This window comes from Bufo gargarizans, chromosome 2, assembly GCF_014858855.1.
Source record: "Bufo gargarizans isolate SCDJY-AF-19 chromosome 2, ASM1485885v1, whole genome shotgun sequence".
In the NCBI taxonomy this organism is placed as follows: domain Eukaryota; kingdom Metazoa; phylum Chordata; class Amphibia; order Anura; family Bufonidae; genus Bufo; species Bufo gargarizans.
In genome coordinates this window covers 484,767,854-484,785,497 of record NC_058081.1, presented here as the reverse complement: position 1 = coordinate 484,785,497, position 17,644 = coordinate 484,767,854, and the positions used below count along the sequence as shown (strand labels likewise).

At 39.1% G+C, this 17,644-nt stretch overlaps 1 protein-coding gene across 4 annotated transcripts in view; it reads right to left on the bottom strand.

Annotated features, from left to right (window-relative positions):
- Positions 1–17,644, bottom strand: part of LOC122928382 (protein Wnt-7b) — a 294,690-nt gene that overhangs the window by 120,277 nt on the left and 156,769 nt on the right. Inside the window, exon 1 of one of the 4 annotated variants that reach the window (XM_044281163.1) lies at positions 10,891–11,397. The exons of the other annotated variants lie outside the window; for them this stretch is intronic. Coding sequence (XP_044137098.1) covers positions 10,891–10,961 — 71 coding nt within the window. The 5' untranslated portion in view covers positions 10,962–11,397. Of the gene's footprint in view, positions 1–10,890; positions 11,398–17,644 lie in introns of those variants that run through there. 4 annotated transcript variants of the gene reach the window in all.

Genomic DNA, 17,644 nt, shown 5'->3' with positions numbered 1-17,644 from the left:
CAATGCAAGATTTTAGTTTTTGCTTTTCTATAAATTATCAAAGATTTGTAACATTCTCTTTCACTTTCCTATTATGAGGTATTTAGTGCAGATTCATGGGGAAAATTTTAACTTTTTTATTTTAGCAACATAACAAAATGTGTAAAATGTGAAAGGGTCTAAAGACACATACATAATAGAAATAATTACGGATTAGATAATTATGGGGTATGTGGGGTCCACTATTCTGTATTTACGGGACATTAAGGATAACTTAAGAGTCATTACGGGCCGGGCGGACTGGGAACTTAAAGTGGCCCTGGAAAAAATACTAAATGTGGCCCTATTTTGTAGTCGGGTCCAAACTGATGGAAGGCAGGGCCAACACAAGTAGGCAGGGCCAGCAATACCATATTGTGGCACATTATACCACCCAACAGAGCCAAATACTGCAGTCCATCACAAAATACTGCCAGCAGCCCAAAATACATCCCCAAAAACATCCCTTGGCCGGACGTTGAGGAGGGCTCAGGTGGCCCCCTGGGCATCAGCTCACCAGGAAATTTCCCTGTAAGATCTATGGCCAATTTGCCCTGGATTATGGGTGACATGATGAAGCAGGGTACACAATCAGTCCTATTATAAAAATCAGTCATTTATCCTTTGACCCCTGGTGATTGTGTGTACTGATGTAAGGTCATTTGATCATTCATTATAATCTCATCTAGTTACTCTCTGCACATCAGGGATTATATTAACAGTAGCGGAGCACTGAAAATCCTAAATAATTTTAAACGATATTGATGAACCATGACATAACGCAGTTCATACTGTAGTAAACCAGGGTTCTCAAAAACTAAAAACATTGATAGGATCAGCTCAGTAGTCAAGTGTCCCTGGAATATGAATATATTTAGCATGTGTGGGTCTTCTCATTATCGGGAATTTCTACATATTTAATATGGGATGTAGATAAATTTCTACATGTGTACATAGCAGAAGGGAAGTACATGAACATCAGCACCATCTAAAGTCCGATATAGGTACTGCATTTGCACAATGATGTTCAATTGATTGAGTTGTAAATGCATATTGGAGGTGTTGTCCCCAGCAACTTATCAGATCCCAACTGTCATTTTATTATGTGCAAGTTACAAAAGCAATGGCCTGATAGGTTCCCCTGGTGTCAGCATTAGCTGCCTCAGATTTCAGATACAGTACATAAGCAATACAGAGAGAACACTGCTACTAGGGAGCAAAACATCAGTGATGATGTCACATTGTCCCCAGATAGCAGTGCCACAATGCACTGATTACAGATTGATAATTCTATATATATATTTTTTTTTTAACTTTTTTTTTTTATTTAATTTTCACATAAAGAACAGATCCATAAAAATGGAGAAAACACATTACTCTAACACTAAACATGGTAATTACAGTTCTTTTTCCTTTTCTTTTCCCTTCCCCTCCCTCCTCCCCCCCCCCCACCCTCCTCGTGGGGACGCGGAAAAAAAAAAAAAAAAAAAAAAAATTTAAACACCTCCAACACTAAAGTAGTCAATTTTTCCATACCTGGTCGAGATTTAATGACCTTTTTTTGTGATTCTTCATCACTCGTTCTTCTTTAATTAAATTATCTATCATTTTTCTCCACTGTCCCACCGTCGGTAAGTCTACTTTTATCCATTTCCTTAATATAAGTAGTCTGGCCTGGAATAATACTTTATTCAAAACCAGTCGTATTTTTTTATTTAGCTTCAAATGTTCAGTTGCCCCTAGGATACAAATTATTGGATCCCTGGGCAGCCGAACCTTCAAAAGCAAAAACACGGTTTCCATTATTTCTGTCCAATATCTATGGAGCTTGGGACATCTCCAAAAGCAATGTATTAAGTCAGCTCTCTCCTCCCAGCATTTTGGACACTTATCTGTTGCTTTCACTCCCATTCTTTTCAGCATCCATGGAGATCGGTGTAGTCTGTGCACTATAAAGAATTGTGAGATTTTATGTGAGCCCCTATCCGAGATTGTCGCATAATTTTTAAGAGCATCTCTCCAATTTTCTTCTGTGAGGGAGTCTAGATCCTTCTCCCATTTTCCTACAGCAAGCATTGTAATCGTTTTTCTCTTACCTTCCATCAGAAGCCTATATCTCCTTGCGGTTGTTCCTCCTCCTTCCCCTACTGTAGTAAACTTATCCAACCTGTCTGATTTTTCCCTCCTGTACCTATCCTCCTGTACCACTATCCGCAGTGCATTCCTAAGTTGAAGATATTTATATGTATCAGTATGGGGGATCCCAAATTCCAGCACCATTGTATTAAAGTCCTTCAGCTTATCTTCCTCAAAGATCTGATCTAAATATCTCATTCCTTTTTTTCCCCAGTCTATATAGTCCCTTATTGTTTCTAATTCTTTTAAATAAAGATTTTTCCATATCGGTGTGTATTTCAAAAACCCTTTAATCTCCAATATCTTTTTAATTTCCCCCCATACGTGTTCTATTAAATTGAATATCCTATTCTCAGAATTTTTTTTCCCCAAAAAACCGGACTCCAACACCTCTAAGTGATTACCTCCCTCTTTCCACCCCCATCTGTTTAATTCTTGCCTACCCACTTGACTATCTAAACTACCCTTTATATTCCCATATTGAGTTATTAGAAAGTACAGAAACAAATTGGGGACCGCTAATCCTCCCTCCTGCACTGGAAGCTGAAGGACTTCCTTCTTTATCCGAGGGATCGCACCCTTCCAAATAAAGTCCCCCATTAGTCTATCAAATAGTTTGAAGGTAGTCTGCGGTACTCTCACTGGAGCGTTTTGAAGCACATAAAGTATCTTTGGGAGAAGAACCATTTTTATTAGGTTTACCCTACCTTGGATTGACATTGGCAGTCTTTTCCATATATGTATTTTAGTTCTTAGTTCTTTTACTAAGGGAAGGACATTTAGTTTTTCATATTCTTCTATATTTCCGGAGATTTGTATGCCGAGATATTTAAAATTTTCATGTTTTTTGAGAACATGCACCCGTGTATCTCCCTGTAATTGTCTATCTCCTAATAATAACATATGTGATTTCCCCCAATTTATCTTTAGACCAGAAAAGAACCCAAACTTATCTATTATCTCTATCACTCTATTAAACTGATCCCCAGTGTTTTGCAAAAAAAGTAATATATCGTCCGCATACATTAACAATTTTTCTTCTCCGCCCGCGTATTGAAAACTTTTGATCTCCTTATCATTTCTTATTATGGTTGCCAGGGGTTCAATTGCAATGGCAAATAGCAGTGGGGAGAGAGGGCATCCCTGCCTAGTGCCCCGAAATAGGGCAAAAGGCAGGGACAAGCTCCCATCCACCACCACTCTAGCCCTAGGATTTAGATATATTAACTGAATCCACCCTATAAATCCTTCCCCTATACCAATTCTCCTCAATACTGCCCATAAATACTCCCATTCAATACAATCAAATGCCTTTTGGGCATCCAGTGAGAGTATCGCTTTCTCCCCTGCATCCAATCTGTTGGCTTCAATATTGAGGAATAGCCTTCTTATATTGGAGTATATTGTTCTACCCGGTATAAATCCTGTCTGATCTTTATTTATTATTACTTTAATGACCCTTGAAAGCCTGTCAGCTAGGACTTTTGCAAGAATTTTAACATCCGTGTTCAACAGGGATATTGGCCTGTATGAACCGGGATCTGTTGGTTCTTTTCCCTTTTTTGGGATTAGTGTAATAATTGCTTCCTTCATAGAGTTCGGTAGGTCGCCCAATTTTTGAGCTTCATCCAATGTTAACTTTAATTCTTGTACCAAAACCTGGGAAAAGGTTTTGTATATTTCAAAGGGGAGCCCGTCCCCGCCCGGTGCTTTCTCGGATTTAACCTTCCCCAGCGCTAGATTTATTTCTGCCACCGTTATTTCTTTTTCCAAATATTCTTTTTGGGATTTAGATATCCTACTAAAGGCAATCTCATCCAAGTATAAATCTAGCTCTTGTTTTGAGTATTGTACCCTGGACTTATATAACTCTAGGAAGTACTCCCAAAACACTTTTTTAATACCTTCGGGTGTGGTGATTAGTTTGCCCGTTTTATCTTTAATTGCACCTATCCATGATTTCCCTTTTTGATTTCTCACTATGTTTGCTAATATTTTACCGACCTTTTCACCCTCCGAGGCTAGTTGGATGCCTTGAAAGAGCAATTCTTTCCTGCTTTTCTCTAATTGATATATCTTCATCTTTTCCTGTTCTTCCTCCCAGGCTCTCTTATTTAGTGCAGTAGGATTTCTCATACTTGCCATTCCTGCCTCTTGCAGTTTTTTCTCCAATTCCTTCCCATTCTCTCTAGTTATTTTTTTCCAGTAATTTACCCTTGTAAACAAGACTCCCCTCAAAAAAGCCTTGAAAGTGTCCCAAACCACAAGTCTACCGGCAGAACCGTTATTTTCCATAAAAAAAGTTTTTAATTCCTCAGTTATACTCTCTGTGTCTGAAATCAATGGCAGCCAATGAGAGTTGAATTTAAACACCGACAGAGTATTATCTTTGTTCAAATCCAGCTCAACTACCATTGCATTATGGTCTGACAGGGCCATAGGTATATATTTTGTCGTGATCCTATTTTGGGACATTAAATTTTTATTTCCAAAGGTCATATCTATTCTCGACCAAGTTTGGTGTGTTTTTGAATAACAAGAATATCTAATTTCATCCGGGTGCTGAACCCTCCAAACATCTACCCAATTGAATTCATGAGCTACCTTACATAAATCTACATTTTGTACTCCTCCCCCTCTGTTAGATGTCCTATCCCTGAGTGGATCCATAACCGCATTATAATCACCCACCGGAATCAATATACATTCCTGTTTATTTAGCATAAATCTATACAATTGATACAGAACATCTGATTTATATGGTGGTGGAATATATATATTTGCAATTACAGTTTTAATCCCTTCTAAATAACAATATAAAAAGAGATATCTGCCATAGTCGTCGGCCTCACGTGCCAAAAATTCAAACTTAATCTTATTGTGTACCAAAATTGAGACCCCTCTGGAGTAGGTGGTATATACAGAATGATATCCCGCCACTACCCATCCCCTCTCTAGCCATCTTACTGATTCCTTATCCAAATGTGTCTCCTGGAGGCAGATGATGGCAGGCAGAAACCTCTTCATCCACTCAAGGATAGCATATCTTTTAACCCTCTCACGGAGCCCCCTCACATTCAGCGAAAGGATCCTAACCATCTAACAGAAGGGGAGGAGGAAAAAAGAAGAAGAAAAAAAAAAAAAAAAATAATAATAATTTCTCCACGTCCCCACCCCCCCATATGTACCCTCCCATCAATATAGTCCCCCCTTCTGCTGGTCGGCAGTCCGGGCGACTCCATAACTTAGCGTGACTCCTATCGCTCCCCCCCCCCCCAGATAATTCTATATTTTTAATAGATAGATATGAGATAGATGATTGATAGATAGATAGATATGAGATAGATGATTGATAGATAGATAGATATGAGATAGATGATAGATAGATAGATAGATAGATAGATAGATAGATAGGAGATAGATAGATAGATATGAGATAGATGATTGATTGATAGATAGATAGATAGATATGAGATAGATGATAGATAGATAGATAGATAGATAGATAGATAGATAGATAGGATGATAGATAGATAGATAGATAGATAGATATGAGATAGATAGATAGATAGATATATATGAGATAGATATATAGATAGATCAATATGAGATATGCATTAGATAGATATAATAGATTATAGATAGATAGACATGCCATAGAACAAAAAAGCAATTATAAATACAACATCCTCTAGTATATTCTTCTATAGACAACACCTCTAATACATTGTTCTATATATGTAGCAGTTTCTAATAGATTATTTTGAAATACAGTAGCCTTTAATATCCCATATACAGCCGGCTCGAATACATTATTCATTGTTTGAACAAACAACAGCCCCTCATACCCTGATCTAGTGTGGTCTGCTACATGTGTACAATATACTGTTCTATAATCATCAGCCTGTAATACATTATTATATATACAGCGGCCTCTAATATATTATGCTATATACAGAAGTCTCTAATATATTGTTCTATATATGTAGCAGCCTCTAATTTATTATTCTTTATACTATAGCATCTAATACATTATCTTATATACAGGAGCCTATAATACATTAGTATAATACACTGTACTGCAGTCCCTAATGCAGACGGATGGATTAATGGAAGGATAGACATAAGGAAATAGATAGATAGATATGAGATAGATAGATAGATAGATAGATAGATAGATAGATAGATAAAGATACAGTAGATAGATAGATAGATATGAGATACGGTAGATAGATAGATAGATAGATAGTAGATAGATAGATATGAGATAGATAAACAGATAGATGGGACATCTCCTGGCTGTGTCATTCCCAGTGCTCAGTGACACAGGCCTGTAAGACCATTGTTCCTCTGTGTAAATCCAGTATAAATAAGCCTCTCGCAGCTCACATATGTCTGGTATTCTGTACATTTAGTTAGACAGAGGAAAGAAATGATGCAGATTCCTTACTACTGGTTTTGCAGCCTGACATTGCTGCTACTTTACACACAGGGAAGGAGAGTAAAAGTGAGGAATCCCAATGACAGCAAGGTGTATGGCTACATAGCAGAGCTATTATATACTATTATGTGATATATGACATCATATAAATGACATGCTGTATGACATTTTATATATATATATATATATATATATATATATATATATATATATAACCAATTAGTCCCATTACCTAACAGGCTGGATTATGGAAACATAAAATGTACTTTTAATGCTACAGACCTCCTACTATAGTTATCACTTTGATTTTTTAAAGGAAAAAGTTTCTGATTCTCTCTGCTTCTGTCAACTTACAGATTATATTGCAGCTCTGTACATGTGTGTCTGCTGAAAATATCTACTGAACTTTCTATCAAAAAGTCCAGATTATGTGATGCTCCATTATAGGAATTTCACTGTATGTAAGTTCATACATGGGCAAAATAGAACTAAATGATCTATCTAGCTATCTATCTATTATCTATCTAATATCTATCTATTATCTATCTATCTATCTAATATCTATCTATTATCTATCTATTATCTATCTATCATCTATCTAATATCTATCTATCTATCTATCTATCTATCTATCTATCTATCTATCTATCTATATCTATCTATTATCTATCTATCTATCTATCTATCTATCTATCTATCTATCTATCTATATCTATCTATCTATCTATTATCTATCTATTATCTATCTATCTATCTATCTATCTATTATCTATCTATTATCTATCTATCTATCTATCTATCTATCTATCTATTATCTATCTAATATCTATCTATTATCTATCTATTATCTATCTATCTATCTATCTATCATCTATCTAATATCTATCTATTATCTATCTATTATCTATCTATCTATCTATCTATCTAATATCTATTATCTATCTATCTATCTAATATCTATCTATTATATATCTATCTATCTAATATCTATCTATTATCTATTTATCTATCTAATATCTATCTTCTATCTAATATCTATCTATTATCTATCTATTATCTATCTATCTATCTATCTTCTATCTAATATCTATCTGTCATCTATCTACTGTATCTATCTTTTGGTCATATCTGTGTATGCTTTTATCTATCTATATTTTTCGCTTCTATCAATCTGTCTATATTTTCCACATGATTTGGCCACGTCTTTAACACCTTATCACCCAAGATGGCAACCATTTTATAATGTTTGTATCCTAATATCTCTGAGATACCTTTGGAAGTAACCCTTTCCAGTAATTAGCTTTATATCTGAAGGCAGAAGGAATTGGAAGCAAGTCATTTGAACTCCAATAGGTGGCGCTGGAGAGTGCCCAGGTGACAAGTTCTGCAGACTATCATTATCTACCTATCTGCTGTCTACATCTCCAGTGACCACCTGACACAGATGCGATGCAACAGCTCAGCTTCAATTTTAATCATAAAAATAGCCACGAGGCAGATTTCTCTCGTTCTTCATTTTTGTTCCTTGTAGTGTTTGCAACAAACAGGTAAAGACTCAGCTACAACTCAGGAATGTGGAAAATCAACTCAGCCTTCTACAACAAGGCATATTAATAAGGGCACCAAGGAAGGAAACTTGGCAAAAGAGGGAGAGGGAAATACATACTGGAGAGTGCACAGAATGATTGTGATCAGGTATCAGAGCAGCCCAGCATTGGGACTTACATGGAATATACCTGCAGCTCAGGTGGGTTGCCTCCAGAGTCCTGGGGCTTAAGGAGAATGTCGTCTTTATGTGTTAGGAGCTGATACACAGTGCCACATTACCTGCATAGACGTGGAGATAAATGATACAAGTCTGGCTGCTGCAGTCACCACTAGAGGGAGCAAAGGAGCTTACTGCATACAGTCATACATTGAACTTGTGGATGTTGATTTTTTTTTATGTTCATACTCTCTTACCTTGCCTCTTCACCAACTGTCTCTCTGGCACTTTCTGGTCAGGGGCAGACTTACATCCTGCCCCCACATGAAAACAGAACAAACGGGCAGGCTGAAGACGGAAAGGTGTGGGATACAAGGAGATGACGTGCTAGCGTCTCCTCAGATAGCTACAATTCATATTCCGCCTGAGGAGATGGGGCAGGCAATTGGGTAGACCATGTGAATGGCCATACTTATCCTGTCATGTGACTAGGGACAGAGGGAATCTGCAAATTCATTCTTTTTTTTTTTTTTTTGATGAGTTTACAGCCCCATTATAATAAATCTGTATGCAGTAAGGTCCTGAGCTCCCTCTAGTGGTGGCTGTAGGTAGAAACAAATATATTCTTTATATCTATGCTGGGAATTAGAAGCTCGGTGTCAGGAAAAAGTGATTGGTAAATCTGTAGATGGAGAAGATACAGAAGTTCATTATATAAGGCAATCACAGGATTTACAATTGCCTAATAGGATTGGGATCAGTGCTGTATAATTAGTAGGAATCCCATCATCATAATTGTATTTTAAACCTAATGGGAGGCAGTTAACTAAAATTCCCCACTTCTGACATGCCATTAACAGGATACAGTGGCAGTTTGTGGCAGCCTGTATTCTGTTAATGATCTAATGCAGCTATGCACTGTCGAGCATTAAGGCTAGGTGCAGAGAATCTTAATTCCCAACTGTCCTTTTCAGATCACTATCCCTTGAAGACAGTTCTGAGAATAGCATTATATCGTGGAATTATTAATGGCCACAGGAACCCTCTATGGGATGTCTTAGACATGCAACAGCCCTGATGGCTCGTCATGGGATATGGAACATTATTTAGGCGATTGCTATGTATGCAGTTGCTTGATATAATCATTATAATGGATCTTCACTTCCAGGTCAGCTATAACCCAAAGTGGCAGGCAAACCAAATGCCAAATTACTGTCAGTGCTTCTTTAAAATAGTAGATTATCCAATTCAGACTGGTGCAGAAAGAACGAAAGCAATCCCTGGCACCACATGGTGTCACCTACAGATGTAGCAGGGTTAACACACAGGCTTTATGAGACATGTTATCTAAACTAAATGCGTTAAGCAATTGCTTTTCAATGGCTTTTGTTTCAAGATAACGCTACGAGTTAAGAAATTTGAGTTAAGAGTGTGTGTGTTACCGCTGCTACATCTGTATATCCCTGCAGAGAGGCAGACCGTGGGGAGGTGGGAATACCTCACTTGTCAATACAAGCACAGGAGCAGTCACATATACACAGGCCAGGGAGCCCATTCAGAAAATATTCACAGGGTGCCAACATTTATGCAAAGGCATACAGATGACCAGTCGACTGGTTTCCTAGGAAGGTGGCCTGAGCCTATGACTGACATAAGGACCAACGCGAGCAAAATGAGAGAAGAGCGACGATGGCCAGATGTAGGAAAACTGAGTTTTTCAGAAGTAGCACAACCAAATTTCTTAAATGTAGCAGATTTAAGTTTGCCAGATACTGTAGAACCTTTTGTCAGACATATGAGTGATGAGTTTGTCATATATATCAGTGCCCAGTTTGCCAGATGTAACATGCTCAGTTTGTCACGTCTAACAGACACAGGCTTGTCAGATGTAGCAGTGCGCAGTTTGTCAGGTGTAGCAGGACTGAGTCTGTCAAATGTAACATTGCTGAGTTTTCCACACATAGCAGAGCTGAGCTGATCGCATGTATTAGAGATAGGTATGTTAGATGTAGAAGTGCTGAGTTTGTCATACAGATGTAGCAATCCTCATCTTGATATTTAACGCGTTACGTTACATCTGACTTTTTCATATCATAGTGTTATCCCACTCAAGTAGAACTGCTACATCTGTATACAACAATGCCGGGTTTGTCAGATGTAGCAGAGCAGAGCTAGTCCCAGAGGTGAGTTTGTCATATGTCTCAGACTTTCTTATGAAATTACACATAAATGTACTGATACTAGGACACTAACCTAAGCCTGAGATCTGAAAATTAGATTGTAAGCTTTAACGGTGGGGGAAGTAAGTGTAGGCAGGTAGCAGAATTGAGTTTGTCATGCAACACAATACATTGTAATAGCTCACGTAACCCTATGTATGAACAGGCAACACATGACAAATTCAGCTTTGCTACATCTATAACACAGAAGCCCATGCACGGCACTCTAAGAACAGGCTCCTAGGAATGTATCTTCCTATCTAGTAGGAGTACATATCTGAGATAGGGGAGAACATACTATCTGTGTACAGCGCTGCGGAATATGTTGGCGATAAACATAGAAATTTTTAATTTTCCGTGCAGGTACTCACCCTAATTTCATGTAGATGATCCCGAAACAGAGAAACACATAGAAAATCCACCTCCGGGAGTGTCTGTGCATGGTCTAGACAAAAGGCTGATCCATATAAAGTTATGAAAAAATGAATGCAGTTTTCAGAGTATATCCCAGCAATTGCATGTTTCACTCTAACCAAGGAGGTTTGCTTGTAAAAACAGTGTAGGGTGGAAGCCGCCTGCTCTGCCCGGATCCATGGAGGAGAAGGGGTTTGATGTAGGAAGAGTGGAATGGAGAGGGATTATCTCTTAACCCCAAAGGAGTGAGAGGCAGAGAGACTCTGTGTAATCATCCCATCCAGTGTGGAGGCCAATGTGTCCCTACTTGTTCTGACTACTCCAGGTAACAAGCTGCTTGGGTGAGAGCAGGTAGGAGGGAGGATCTCAGGGTGAGACATTGCCTGTCACTCTTCTCTCTGTCTCTCTCACCTCTGTCTCTGCCTGTCTCTTTGCTCTCTCCCTCTCTCTCTTCCTCTCCTGCATTTGTCTCTTTCACCTCATCGTCTCCGCCATTCTCGTTTTACACTGTACAAACACACCTTACATTGTGTTGTTTTTATCCCTGTCACAATACGCTGTGCCTTACTGGCAAGCTGTCACTTTAGACTACACCGCTGGAGGTGTCTCTTTCACTTTTCAGGTTATGTCTTGCGGTGACCACTTTCAGGCTACATTCACACGACAGTGTAAAAACAGTGTAAAAAAAAATTACCATTAAAAAATGACCAAATGCCATTTTTTCATTGATGACTTTCTGATAAACGGACATTAAAAACTGTCCCCTTCAATTGAATGGGGGGGGGCTGTCGGGTCATGAAAATGTCCTAATTTCTGACGTCCGTTATTCGCAGCCCTTTTAAAAAAAATAAAACGCTGTGTGAATAGAACTATAGACTGCAATGGTTCTGAAAAAGGCCGCCTGACAGCTGTAAAAAAGGCAGCCATCGCACAGTCGTTTTTTTACTGTTGTGTGAACGTAGCCTAAAATGAAAGTAACAGGCTAAAGTCTTGTTGTAGGCTGAATCTAAAAACGGATATTAAAAGTGGCAGGACGGACAGAAAATAGATGCGGTACATTGATGCATAATGGCTATGAAAAACTGGCAGTGTATCCGTTTTTAACGTTCGTTTTTTCATCGCGTGAAGGTAACCTCGCAGGGACAAGCCGTATATTTTAATATGAATGATGTAATGCTGCATTTCCCCTGGGGTGGCGCTGTAGGGAATATAAACGGCCGATTGCTGGCATGATCATGGGAAATTTGCCTCACTATACAGGTAAAATTTCCATGCCATATTATTGCTGAATAACTAGATTCACTTGCCATGCAGGAGGCAGGAAAAGTTGAGTGACAACCCAGTTATAACTAAAGGTGGGCTTACACTGCCGATTATGCGGGTCGGAGTGAGAGAAACGCTCATACATCGGGTGACATGATCTTTGGTAAGGACACCTCAGTCATTGTTTCTGGGCAGTGCTGTGTGAAGAGTGATCTGCTGCCCAGAAACAATCTGTATGAAGATGAATGATAGCAGTAGCCATCACTGTTCCTATACAGTGGAGGTGATTGCTGCACGTAAACGCAGCTCTTACCTTCACTGACGAGCAGTGATAGCAGTAGCCAACGCTAGTTCCCATACAGTGGAGGTGATTGGTGCATGTAAATGCTGTACTTCACCTCCACTGATGAGCAGGCAGCTATCGGGAAAGTATGGTCTCTTTAGGTACTGTGTAAATGTAAGACTACAGTGCTACTAAAGAGAAGGACTCCAACACTTCCATGGGCGGACTGGCCATAGACCCTAGAGGAGGTTTCCAGAGGGCCATCAAAGCCCTCCTCTTGGCACCAGCCAGATACATAAAGATCTGATGCTTTCCGCATTAATGTATGAGCATCAGGCACTTACAGTGCTTTGCAAAAGTATTCACCCCCCCCCCCCCCCCCCCTTGACTTTTTTCGTATTTTGATGCCTCACAACCGGGAATTAACATGGATTGTTTGAGGATTTGCATCATTAAATTTACAGAACATGCCCACAACTTTGAAGATGTTTTTTTATTTATTTATTGTGAAGCAAACAACAAATAGGACCAAATAACAGAAAAAGTAAATGTGCACAACTATTCACCCCCTAAAGTCAATACTTTGTAGAGCCACCTTTTGCGGCAATCACAGCTCCAAGTCGCTTTGGATAAGTCTCTATGAGCTTGCCACATCTTACCACTGGGATTTTTGCCCATTCCTCCTTGCAAAACTGCTCCAGCTCCTTCAAGTTGGATGGTTTGCACTTGTGAACAGCAATCTTTAAATCTGACCACAGATTTTCTATTGGATTGAGAGCTGGGCCTTGACTAGGCCATTCCAACACATTTACATGTTTCCCATTAAACACTCAAGTGCTGCTTTAGCAGTGTGTTTGGGGTCATTGTCCTGCTGGAAGGTGAACCTCTGTCCTAGCCTCAAATCACGACAGGTATTGCTCAAGAATATCCCTGTATTTAGCACCATCCATCTTTCCCTCAACTCTGACCAGTTTCCCAGTCCCGGTTGCTAAAAACCATCCCCACAGCATGATGCTGCCACCACCATGTTCTTTGGGTGATGTGATGTGTTGGGTTTGCACCAGACATAGCGTTTTCTTTGATGGCCGAAAAGTTCAATTTTACTCTTATCAGACAAGAGCACCTTCCTCCATACATTTTGGGAGTCTCCCACATGTCTTTTTGCAAACTCACAACGTGCCCTATTGTTTTTAGCTGAAAGCTTTCTTCTGGCCACTCTGCCATAAAGCCCAACTCTATGGAGCGTACGGCTTATTGTCGTCCTATGTACAGATACTCCTGTCTCTGCTGTGGAACTCTGCAGCTCCTCCAGGGTTACCTTAGGATCTCTGTGCTGTCCTCTCTGATTAATGCCCTCCTTGCCCGGTCCGTGAGTTTTGGTGGGCAGCCGTCTCTTGGCAGGTTTGCAGTTGTGCCATGGTTATGATAGATTTGATGGTGCTCCTGGGGATCATCAAAGATTTGGATATTTCTTTATAACCTAACCCTGACTTGCACTTCTCAACAACATTGTCCCTTACTTGTTTGGAGAGTTCCTTGGTCCTCATGGCAGTGTTTGGTTAGTGATGCCTCTTGCATAGGTGTTGCAGCCTCTGGGGCCTTTCAAAAAAGGTGTGTATATGTAATGACAGATCACGTGACACTTAGATTGCACACAGGTGACATCATTTCACTAATTATGTGTCTTCTGAAGGCAATGGGGTGAATACATACGCACATGCCAATTTTCTGTTTTCTATTTCTAAACAATAGTTTTATTTATATATTTTTCTCATTTCACTTCAACAACTTAGACTATTGTGTTCTGATCCATCACATAAAATTCAGATTAACAAAACATTGAACTTAAGGCTGTAATGTACCAATATACAAAAAAAGTCAAGGGGGTGGTGGAAGACTTTTGCAAGTCACTGTATGCACCTGGCCAGCAGTCACAGGTGCCCTCCTGAATTCAACTGTATGATCATCCTCAGGACAATGACACGGTTTCAGACTGTGGCACAGGCGGCAGCATTTTGTGCAACATTGTGGTATTCAGTTTTGCCGAGGCAGTATTTTGTGCTGCACTATGGCATTGCTGGCCTCACCTACTTCCTTTGTTCTGCCTTCTGTCAATTTGGACCCACATACAACATGGGGTCACTTTTAGGTTTTTTTTCAGGGCCACTTTAATTTCCCAGTCTGCCCCTGAACATTTCTGTGTTTACATGACATTGATTTGTTTGCTTTTTTTGTGAGGGTGCTCTGAATGGTATTATTCTATTTGACTTTTATGTTGCTGTTATTCTGCTAATCTATTGGGCCTCCTATTAGTCACCCAGGGATACAGTATATCATGCATCTCTATAGTACAAACCCATCCATCCCACAGTCAGACACGTAGTGCTGTTTCCACCCGCAGGACATCTCGCGTCATGACAACACTGACTGTCTCAGCAAAGATCTTGCAATGCAAGTCCAAAAATAGGTCTAAAGTAGGCTAAAACATAATTTTAACGGATCCCCAGTTTAGAGATGACCTCTATGTACAGTATTCTAAGTACCATATACAGAGCCTTGTGAAAATATTCACCCCCTTAGTGTTTTTTTTCCCTTTTTGTTCCATTTACAACCTGGTCTTAATGGATTTTGGGTGGTTTGTACCATTTGATTTATACAACATGCCTGACACTTTGAAAGTGCAAAAAATATTTTACTGTGACACAAGAACTAAGAGAAAAAAAAACTTTAATGTGCATAAGTATTCAACCCCTGAAATTCAATATTTTGTGAAAACTCCTTTTGCTGCAAATACAGATGCAAGTCTCTTGGGGCATGTCTCTATTAATTTAGCACATCTAGATTTTTGCCCATTCTTTCAGGAAAAAGTGCTCCAACGCCTTCAAGTTAGATGGATTATGTTGGGATACAGCAGTCTGGCCATTCTAATTCCCCTTAAAGAGGAACTGTCACCTTTCCTACAAAGTTTGTTTTAATAACTACTTGAATTCTCAATACAATAACAATTCTGGAGTAACTATTCTTATGACTCTATGTTATACCATTTCTTTATTATTTATTCTTGAAGTTATGAAAGTTATGGTCCTCTTTAAGCCACTCCAGTGTAGTTTTAACAGTATTTAGGGTAATTGTTCTGCTGGAAGGCAAACCTCTGTCCCAGTCTCAAATCTCTATCAGATTAAAATATCCTATGATGGCCATAAAGTTCAGTTTTAGTCTCATCTGATCAGAGAACCTTCTTCCCATGTCTGGAAAGTCTGCCACATGATGTTTGGTGAACACCAAATGTGTTATTATGTTTTTCTTTAAGCAATGGCTTTTTTGGCCACTCTTCCATAAAGTCCCACTCTGTGGTGTGTACGGCTTATAGCGGTCTTATGGACAAATACTTCCATCTTCGCTGTGGATCTTTGGAGCCTTTTTAGTGGTGTCATTGGTGTCTTTGTCGAGTCTCTGATCTTTTGCTCTTCTTCCTGGTCTGTAATTTTTGGTGGGGTACCTTTTCTTATCAGGTTTGTAGTTGTGCTATATTCTTTCTATATTGTTATAATAGATTTAATGGTGCTCAATGGGAGGTTTTAAATTTGGAATATTTTTTGTAACCCAACCCTGATCTATACTTCTTCACAACTTTGTCTCTGACCTGTTTGGAGAGCTCCTTGGTCTTCATGTTGGTTGCTTATTAGTGTTGAAGACTCAAGGGTCTTTCAGAACAGGTATATTTATACTTACAGCAATTTAAGAAATAGTCGGGCACACCTACAATCAGCTACACATGGAGAGTTTTTATGCAAACAGTGTATATTTTATTCAAATTAAATTGTGTATAGTATTACATAAAATCGTTATTAAACATATATACTTAGCATGCTATATAGTATTTATAAAATAATCCAATAATACATATAAGATCAATAAAAATAATTAAAATAAAAATCATAGAAGAGAAAGTCCTGTTGAGTTCCTCAATTTAGTTGTTACTTTCTTTAGCTCTGTATAGATATATTATATTATTCATCCAGCAGGTGGCCCAGATAAAAATCACAGTCATATCGCATATTTATACTTACATCATGTGATAGATCATGTGACATCAATTGCACACAGACAGGCCTTAAAAGGGTTTTCTGGTTTGCCTCATCATCCCTAAAAAATATTCATGTATGAATGTAGAAGTTTGTAATGAGTTTATTTTACCTTTATTGCTTCTATCTTCCGTTCTGGGCTGTGAACACACGGCCATGTCAATGCAGATCTTTCTTATTTCCAGTGATGTTATGTACATGGGCATGTCAAAGCAGTAACAGGAGTGTCTATGTAGGCTGAGGGAAGAGGTGGGTCACCTAGCGTTGCAATATGAGAGGTGCTCTAGGTCTAGGCTGACTCGCCCAGTCAGAGGGAATAAAATGAGAATGAAAGTATAGACCAGCACTCAGATATGGGGAAACAGCAGGAATTTATTGATGCTAAGAGAAATGGTAATTGACCATATGAGAACCAATGCAAGGTGCTTGATAAGCAGAAAAAAAAAATAGATATATAAAAAAGTAATATAAACTAGAAAAAATATTTAAAAATAGGTAAAAAATGAGTTGCTCAATACTGTGGGTCTTAAGTAGTTTCAGATGGATGTGTTAGTGTGCACATCAAAGTGACCCTGTATGGAGAGTGGCAGCGCTGTAGCAGGTGGCACTAGGCTGTCTTGAATTGAAACACTATGCTACCATGTATGGAGCGATTTAGTGTGAATGGATACACTGTGGATAGAATGAATTTAGTGTGATTCTGATGTGTATTGGGCTTACATCAGGCAAAGTAGAATGGAAGGTACAATATGCAAATGCTTGTAATGTCACAGGGTATGAGGGTTCGTTAATCAGCCACCTCTGGTGCTCTAGCCGATGGTGAAAAAATAGACAGACCACGATGCGGTATAAATAAATAGTAATAGCAGGCCAGTATCGGTCGGCGTCCCACCCGATGTGTGTGTACTGGCCTCTGTTACCTTACTGGGTGTCCGCTCTGTGTCTAGTTGGTAGCCGGTCTTCTTTCTCTCTGCAAATCTGAGGCCGATACTGGAGTGAATATTCCCGTGCTTGCTGATGAGTTGGGCGGGCCTTCCTCTAGTCGGCGTCCCACGTGTGTAGTGCTGGATGCGCACCGGT